The sequence below is a fragment of the Phaethon lepturus genome, unplaced genomic scaffold (genome assembly GCF_000687285.1).
Source record: "Phaethon lepturus isolate BGI_N335 unplaced genomic scaffold, ASM68728v1 scaffold41801, whole genome shotgun sequence".
Classification (NCBI taxonomy): Eukaryota; Metazoa; Chordata; class Aves; order Phaethontiformes; family Phaethontidae; genus Phaethon; species Phaethon lepturus.
The window spans coordinates 12729-22074 of NW_010516764.1; the positions used below are offsets into that span (position 1 = coordinate 12729).

Genomic DNA, 9346 nt, shown 5'->3' on the forward strand with positions numbered 1-9346 from the left:
AATGAAAATACCAGGGGAGAAAAGAGCAGCTTTGCCCTTATTTAGCAAGCGTGCAGCTAAATAAGAGTCCTCAGCCAGCCCACTCCAGGGATTTGCTCCAGTGAAAACAAAAAGCAGTTGAGCATCCCGCCCTTCTGATGAATGTGTGTGAAGACCCAGCACAGTCTTCTACCACCACACCCAGGCGGGCACTGGGAAAGGGGTTAAATGACGCACCCGAGGTCTCATGGTGTTTGTGTGACACTGCTGGAAATTGCAGCTCAGCCAGAGCTGTCTCTGTTCCTTCACCCCAAGGCTCAGAGGCTAAACACAGAGTTCCTCAAGCAGGGCAAGGCAGCAATGGGGAGGCTGATGTCTGAGGGTCTGTGGGGGGCAAGTCCATGTGTATTTGGGGACCGTCTATAAAACCAAGATGCCGTGCCGCTCCTCCCGGGCGTGGACTCGCTGGTGCATAACACGCCCTTCCGCTCACGGGCGGCAGGGAGGGTCCCCGGCCGGCTGGGGCGATGGGGGGATCACGCAGCAGAGCTGGTGAGAGGTGCTGCTGTGCTCCTGGGCCACATCAGCTGTCCACGCCATGAAGCTCCTGGTCCTTGTCTAGAGGTGCTGGATCAAACTGCGCTAGAAAGCAGAGCAGGCTCGCACAGCCCAGGCGGCAGCAGACGCGCATGCAGCGAGTTGCAGGAGTGCTGGTTTAAACCCCACTGACCACAACCAGCCAAGAGGTGCAGCTTCACTGCTTTAAGATGAAAAACCCGTCCAGCGCTCCCTCCTCACGCCAGATTTTGCAGTTGTGCCCTTTCTGCTTTAAATCCAAGCGATAATTCTCAAAACCAGCCACAGAACAACACATGCAACTAGGAGCCAGCCACAACCACACCATCACGCAGGAGCCGAGCCATGGGCAAACCACTGCCGACAGACCCGACCCACAAACAAACTGCTGCAGATGGACCCTGGCGCAAGAAAACCGCTGCAGGTGGAGCCACCCACCACCGAAACGCTGCGAAGAAGCCCAGCGCCCGTGACTCATCCCAGCTAGCGCGCCTGTGCTGGGGCCACGTGGAGTGCGGCAGCCTATCAAAAAGCTATGATTTCATCCCAAAAGACGTTACTGTTTTATGCTTGATGACAGCTGGGCGTTTTTGGTACCTGCTGACCTAGAACAAGTCTCTCAAACTGTACTGAAGGTAGGTCGTTTCAAGATTTGAAGTGCCTCATTGTTTAGTGAGTGGGCAGTGTGTGGCTTTATTTTCATCGTGCCTCTCTTTGCCGAGTCTTCATTATCCCTTTTTATAAATGCCCTGGGAAGCAATTCCATTAAGTCTCACCTGCTTCAGCATTTCCCCACACGGTGCCCTAGCTATGGCACAAATCAAAGGGTCTCTAATTAGTGTTTCTGTCCCTAGCCAGATTCAAATGTTTGGGCTTGGCTTTATAGAGAAGGTCTTTGCATAATTTCACAGATTCCTTGCCCGGACCATGGTTGTACCCAGAGTTCATGCTATCTCTGGAGCTTCCCATCAGCAATCGTGACACCATTGTCCAGCATCATCCCTAAGAAGCCTTTGCCTCTCTTGCCTGTTCTCTGTTCTCCTACCCACCCCCATCTTTCAATGACTCTGGGGTTTTTTATCCTTTTCTGATTTTGAGAAGGACGCAGAATGGCAATAGGTCTTCTCCCTCCCTGTCTAGTGATAGGGAACTAATCCAGAAACACAGCTTTGAATTAGAACTTCCCAGCCTTTATTATCTCTATGCATCATGTTAGCAAAACTCAGCAGCTTAGATAATCTTCTCGCTGTCAGAGCAGAGAGATGTGGAAACACCACTTGCTCACAAGGTTTAGGAGATCCTGTTTAGGAGCAGAGATCTCAGCCCTGTGGAGTCACAGGCAGCTGGGCATTTGCCCCATGACTTTTTATGAGCTATTGGGGAAGGATGGGGCAGAGATGCTGTCTGCCTGCAGCTCAGGACCAGGGTTACAAGCAGGTACTTGTCCTCACAGAGAGGTAACTGCAGGCACTACTGCCAGATGCAGGTTCCAGTCCCTGACACAGCGTTGCCCACTCTCAGCACTGTTCTGAGTCTTGCAAGATTTGGTGTTTCTCTGATGGTTCCCTGACTCAGAGGAGGAGTGGGGAGACTTCAGCCTCAGATGAAAAAAGCTCGGAAACATGGTCTCCAAAACCAGTATGCAGCTAAGCAGAACTCAGATGAGCTTCATTAAGAAAACCCATGTATTTAAGCTAATTTCAGTACGGGGACCTGGGAGTGAACTTTTTTAGCAGTTGGAGAGTCACAGTGCTGCTGTCTGGAGGACCAGCTCGGAAATGGGAGTCACCTGTCTCAGGGGAAGAACAGGAGAGGCAAAGGCAGCTTTGCTTGTCCTCTCATGTCCAGTGGAAGAGGGGCAAGAGGGGAGGAAAGCAGCTGCCTCAAACACACTTGGGGCAACTGTAGTCTCCTAAAGTCTGAAGCCAAGGGAAACCGCCCGTTCTGCCTGAGCTTGTCTCCCTCAGAGCGTTGCACTTCTAGATCCCCTGCGTGCAGCAAAATGACTGTTCCTGAACCACTGTTGGGAATGCAACCTGCTGTGTGCAGCGGGCAGAGAACAAAGCTACCAAGGTTCAGTGCTTGGTCAGCTTTGGCTGGTCTTGTCCTGCTCCTAGCCTCTCCGGGTGACCTGATGATGTGTTTCCAAGAAGGCTGATTCAGCAGCTATAGCAATGAGGTTTAGAGCCTGCCATCTGAGGGACTTTCAATGCACAGACCCAGGCTGTTCATCCTTGGAAGGCTTGGAGGTGCTCTGGACAGGGAAAGTGAGGAATCCTCAGGGGACCACAGCTGACACTAGAACTGCTTGAGCTACATGTGTCAGAACATCTAAGTCCTTTCCAATCAACATCTAGAATTTCTTACAAACCAGGCCATTAGTGGGGTTTCTTTCACACTGCATTACCCCTCTCTTCCTCCCCAGCTTTGATCAAAAAGTTCTTGCTGATGGAAATGGCGTCAAAGCCACATCATCCCTGTATAGACTTTTGATCTCCGTGAATCAGTTATCCATTAAAAAAAAGAAAAAGAAAGCTTTCAAATCCAGTTTGATTAAATTACTTTTACATAAAATGTGCCCATGTCAGATGTTGCAACTTGGCAGCACGGTAGAGAGAGATGGGGACCTCTGGAGTTAGGCTCGCCATGCCCGCGTCAGGCACCACATTTAGGATGAGACAAATCACCACCTGGGGACACGCGCTGTTGGATTCCACTTCCCCATCCACGGGCAGAGGTACAGCCCCCTCTCCCTGCCCTCTGCAGGAGGATGGGAAGATGGAGGGAGGGGGCAGAGGATAAATACACCTCACATGTTACCACGACAATGAGAGGCATAATCATCTCCTTGGCTAGCTTGGAGCCCGGCGGTGGTCTTTCCACCACTGCCTGTGTTTTTACTGCACCTTCAATAGTGGGCACTGCATTATCAAGGGTCTGCATAATGACAACACACAGGGGACACTACCTGCTGAGTTGTGCAGCTCTGTGCTCTGTGATGGGGAGTCCATTCTTCCCAGGACAGTCTGGACTGCATCCCTCATCCCTCTATCCAGAGCCGTGGCTTTGTTTATTTGACTTCTCTCCTGGCATCAAGGACGTAAGCAGAAAATTGACTGTGACTTGCACAGCGAGAAAGGAAGAGAGAGAAAGTGTCATGAGATGGGGAACAGTCAACACGGTCCTGAGCCCTGCTGGGTAAATCCCATTTAACTCAGCGACATGGGAGTGTAAAATAGGTCTAGGAATATCTGGAAGGCTTGTGCCAACTCAAGCAAAGCACAAAGCAGAAGCAAAACTGCCTGCCTTTGAAGTCCTCAAGCCCTCCCTACCCTCACCAATACCAGAGCTCACCCTTTGCCTCTTCCAACTTCCTACAGGTGTTCCTGCTGTCCACTGCATCCCCTTCTTCAATGATTTGTCATTCAAATAGCCTTCTAATGCCTGTAAACACAGAAATTGGCATCTGAACAGCAGGAAATCTAGGAAATTAGCACAAGGGACTCTTCTGGGCTTGGGGCCAATATATAGTCCTAGGAGCCACTGAAAGCACAGCAGAGTCAAGCTCTAGAAAGCAGGAAGAGTGTCACTGGGTTGGCATAAAACGACTCCTAGTCCATTCAGGATAAGTGACAGTAATGCGCTAGTCTGCTTTGCGTTAACCACAGGGAGCATGAAAGCCAAACTCCCTGTGATACTGATTTGGGCATGGGCAAGCGCAGATCTCAGCTCTGTTCAGGGCCCATTTAGTTGCTGTGGGGAAATGCCACAACACGCAGCTGTTCTCTTTTTTCTTTTTTCTTTTTTTTTCTTAGATTCATCCTGTTTTTTGCCACCTCATCTGGCTTCCTCATGCCCATAGAGCTGTGGGCACTGGTCCAAGAATTTTGACTACAAGACTCACTAACTACCGGACAAGGGAGACACATGGTGTGCCCCGAGACTATGACCAAAATGGAAGTTTCCACAGCAGCCCATCACAGCATCCAGCAATTCTCCTGGCTTTTCTATGGACTCTGGAGTGGAGATGACCCTGTGGCTGAGCTGCTGTCTGCTACGGTGCTTCAGCTTCAGGTGTAGGTTTGAATCCCTCAAGAGTTTGAACGATGCTTTTAGATGAGTAGGAAAGGTCAAGGCCTGCTTTGGTCATGCAAGACCTCAGAAAATCCTTCAGCACTGGCATGAAGGGGACAAATCCTAGCAAGTATGGCAGAAAGCAGCTGGTAACGTTCCGATCACTCACCTGTGTGTGTGGATAAGTATGCACACAAACTGGACATGCATGCAGGCATCAGGATTGTCAAAGCTGTCTAGCTTACCAAGGCACTTAGGAATCCCAACACAGGGCACTGACTTCTTGCTTCATCCTTTGGGCAGGACAATGTATTTGCACCAAAACATGCCTGGCTCCTCTGCAGAGGCAGATGTTGGTCATGGAGTTGGGATGGCAGCAGTCAGATCTGCTGGGATCCCAGGACCATGCTGCACAGCATTTCCTGCCCAGCAATACAGCTGGTACTGACAGATCAGCCCCCATCTCAGTGCTGAGTGAGCTGTTCACCAGTATGGGTCTATGCCACATCTTTTTGGCAGCCCCAGCGATGGATTTGGAGGACACAGATCATAAATGCAACAGTTTGGGCATTTCCCTCCCTGTCATTCACACAGGTTGAACCTGGCTGTGTCAGAGGTAGAAAGTACCCAGCAAAAGCCCATGAAGTTGTTGCAGGTGGGTCTCCGATACTGCCACACTGGCTGCCCAGCTTGCAGCATCACAGTCTCTCTGGGACGTGAGCCATCCGAGTATCCTCCACTGCTTCTTCGCATGGTCGGTGTTCCCTCCTCATGAACCATCAAGCCTAGAGCAAGGCTGGCATTAAGTCATGGCCCTCCTGATGTCCTTCACTCCCAGTTTGTGATGGTCCCTCCCTCCTCCACATGTGGTTGTTCTGTGAAGCTGAGCACCAGTCCCATGCTGTGAACCCCAACAGTGGCTGGTACAGCCTCGAGACCCTCAGCCTGACTTGCACACATAGTCCTCTAGTGCATGTCCCCAGGACCTTGTTACACCCATGACACTGCTCTTGCTCTTCTCTGGCCTACGCTACATGCCACCAGCATGTGACAGGCTGGTCTTGCATGCATAGACCTCAAAACCTCAACAGTCATCCAGCAGAGAGAAGCACAGAAGAAAACACACAGTTTGATAAGGAAGAGCAACCTCCTGGCAAACGCTCTGCACAACCCTGCCATAACCCGGAGTAGATGCAGAGGGCACGGGGGGCTGTCTGCAGTACAAGGAGTGCACAGCTGGATCTAGGCAGGTGCTTTACGGACCACTGTGTGGTATGGGGCACCCAGACACCAATGGTTTTATTTTCATAGCATCCCAAGGTCAAAAATGGGTGTCATACAGAAGACGAAGTCACTTGCACAGTGACTCCCTGAAGCACTGGTGGCAGAGCCAGGAATGGAAACCAGCTCTCCAGCACTGCCAGCCTGAGCTGCCAGGCCAGGAGCTGCGTGTTTGAGGAGATACACCCTGTTTCGTAAATCCAAGCCAGCGTGCTGCTCCACGCTGGAACTACTTTCTGGTTCATTAATCACAGGGCTGAGTCTAGTTATCTGTGCATATCGGAAGAAAAATGGCCCTGCACGACTTCTTGGGATTGCTTACTAACGTTCCTCTACCTGCAACCCGGAGTCCTCAGCTCCAAGGGGCTGGGCTAATATTTCCTGCTATCCTGGGCATCCTGAAATACGAATGATGTTGGGCAAATGCGTGGGACAGTTTGATGGGAAACAGGAGCATTAGCAGAGCATGTTCCATGCAAAGAAACCCTTTGTTGGCACCAGTTAGAGATTGCACAAACATGCCGAGTGTGTCTTATTACTGTCATGTTAGATGCTCAACCTGCCTTCAGACCATGGATTACTCAACATCCTTTTAATTTTTCAGCTTTTTAGCTGGTTAGTATACTTCACTCCTTGCAGATGACAATAACTTAGGAAAAAGAAATCTTTATTTTATATTTTTTTGTATACTCGTACACAAGTAAAATAAAATGCATATCTATATATACTGCAATTTTGTGAAGGAAAAGGTAGCATTCTTTAACAAATGCTGCCTGTAAACATGGTGTGATGGAATGAATACGGAAAAACTGCAATATTCATAAACATAGGATTAAAACAGCATCAAATTCATTACCTCTGCAAATGGGAACCTGCAACATTGTTCAGTGTGATGTCAAGTTACAAACAGATTTTAGACATTCTTTTCGGAGCATTTCTTACACTTTTTTTTTCCTGTAAATAAACCGTATTTCTTTACCACCTGCTGTAGCAAAAGCTGCTTTGTGGGCAAGTGCAGTTCCAAAGACCAAAGGTATAATTCACAGGTTTCAGGACAAATAAATTATGTACATCTTGGCGCTTGTCTTTTTAGTTTTTTGTTGTGTTTTGTTTTTTATAAAGGCATCCAGTTAACTTTTGTGTAACAAAGCTTTCTCAGGGTGGACGGTAGTTTTGCTGTTGTTTGCAATATTTATGGAGGTCAGCAAAAGTCTAGTATTAAAGTGTCATCACCCCAGGAAAAGAGTTAATTTTAGCAGAATAACAGTAAGCTCCATACCAATGAGGGGATCAAAAGGCTGAGGCTGAGCTGTAATGTGGAGCTGTTTCCTTGCTGGGTGAGTCGGCACTGGGCCTTTGATTTGTTCTTTTTAGAGCAGCCCTGCCTCTTTTTGGTTGGGACTGTGGAAGGTTCAATAGGCTCTAGAAATTCTGGTTTCAACTTGGTCAATGGAGGGTCTACAATGCTGGGGAAGGTCCCAAAGGGGGAATCGTTTATCTGCTTGTTGCTTCCATTTTTTGAAAGGTCCGTCTCAATGTACTTGGTTTTGGACATATTTTCCTTATCCTTGAGAGGGTTGTTGGAGGATGGCCGACTGCTGTGGGAAGAAGGACCTGTCTTGCCTTTTGCTTCATAAATAAAAGACTTATCCATTTCTGCCTGGCAGCACTTTGGGGAGCCATCATGGGAACCGAGAGGGGGGACGCCGGTTGGCAGTTTACCAGATCTGGTCTTAGTGCTAAAAACACTTGTTCGTATCTGGTTGAAGGAGTCGACGCATCCTTCCAAGTCGGCGCTCTGCAGCCTTTTGAGGTCTCTCCCTGCCAAGCGGGGGGGAAGGTGGCACTCTAGCTCCGAAGATGATCCTTTAAACTGCTTAAACCAATTCCAGAGAGACCGAGCCTGGCAGTCACAGATCCACTGGTTGCCATTCAAGCGCAAGTACTGGAGGGACACCAGGGGAGCCATGGTTTCCCCCGTGAGCACAGTTAGGTTGTTGTTAAACAGATACAAGGTCATCACTTTCCCAAGGTCATGAAAAGACCGGCGGTGAACCACGCTGACCTTGTTCTGGTGCAGAAGCAGCCGGTCGAGGTTGATTAGCCCACGAAAGACATTCTCCGACAAGCTCTTGATTTTGTTACCATGCAAAAACAGGTAGGTAAGGTTTGCGAGATCTATGAAGGTGTCATCCAGCAGGTTCTGAAGATTATTATCCTGAAGGTAGAGATATTGCAAGGAGAACAACCCTCGAAAAAGCCCTGTGGAGAGCTCCAGGAGCCCACAGCGATCCAGGTGTAAGGTGTGGAGGTGAACAAGACCCCGGAAAGTGACGGGGTTGATAGATTTCAGGTTCGTGTTGTCACTGAGATCTAGCTCCTCCAGTTTGTTGAGCCCATAGAAGGCTCCAGGCTCAATGAGGCTGATGTTGTTGGAGTGAATCCAAAGAATCGTCATGTTGCGGCAGGAGGTGAAACTGGTGGACCTCACAAGGGTTATCTTGTTGTTGTGCAAGAAGATGCGCTGGCTCTGGATGGGTATCTCAGTGGGGATCACCGTCAGTCCTTGCTGCTGACAACTTATTGTAATCTTCGGTTCACTGTAGCATACACACGCCCCGGGGCAAGACTCCACTTCTGACTGGATGTTCAAGCAAAGCACCAAAATCAGCAGTTTGCTTCCTAAAGGATAACAAAAATAGTATGCAAATTAGCCAGGGTCATGGGAGAGTGCTTTCTTTGCAACTAATAGATGAGCCTGAAAATCACCCTTCTGAGTGCATTGCCACTAACCACAAACAACATATGCCAGGGGAGCCAAACAATTAAAACGCAGAATTAAAAATGCTCTACCACTCAACACGATAGCTAAACTCAATATACACTTGTAGTGACAAAGCCTGAGCGTCTCCTCAGCCTTTCACACTTGGGAGGCCTCTGACTTTGGTGGCGAAAGAGAGTGATCATCATTATGTGTTTGTGTCATGGGGTCCTGGATGCACATCTAACATAAGCCCCGTTCCAAAGAGCTTGCCTCTGAGCAAAGGGGCTGTCTTCTGGGGGGCCATTTGTCTCTGTCACAGGCACATTTAGCATGGTTCAGCCTATGGGAAAGCATCTGCCCAGCTGCGGCTGATGCCTGCAGCCATGGGGTTGTATTAGGCAACTCTGCGTCCCGTTCCAGCCGTGCCACCAGCTCCTTGCTTTTCAAGATCATTGAAAAGCTCTCCAAAACAGCAGATGTCCCAAGATTGCACTCAAAATGCAAGATGAAAATGTGGCTTCTGTGACTTGCCATGAACAATTTCAGACTGATCTGGTCTTCCTGTAAGAAGTAACTGTGAGAGATTCCCAGAATAACTTACAGGTCAGACCCGTCTGTAGAGGTCTTGGGGCCAAGAGCATCCTTTCCTTCTCTAGGTCAAACCCGTACGCC

The 9346-nt window shown here is 49.1% G+C and overlaps 1 protein-coding gene across 1 annotated transcript; it reads right to left on the minus strand.

The window, feature by feature from the left end:
• Positions 1–7162: 7162 nt before the first annotated feature.
• RTN4R (reticulon 4 receptor) lies at positions 7163–8978 on the minus strand. The gene is made up of 2 exons (XM_010296156.1): positions 8945–8978; positions 7163–8592 (listed from the first exon to the last, which is right to left on the minus strand). The coding sequence occupies exons 1-2, from the start codon at positions 8976–8978 to the stop codon at positions 7163–7165; spliced, it is 1464 nt and encodes a 487-aa protein (XP_010294458.1).
• Between the last annotated feature and the right edge of the window lie 368 nt (positions 8979–9346).

Excerpts from the sequence above, each read along its gene's own strand:
- RTN4R (XM_010296156.1), bottom strand. The coding sequence starts at position 8,978 with ATGGCCCCCCAGAAGACAGCCCCTTTGCTCAGAG. Across the intron at positions 8,593-8,944 it reads GACAGCCCCTTTGCTCAGAG|GAAGCAAACTGCTGATTTTG; the intron begins GCAAGCTCTTTG and ends GTTATCCTTTAG.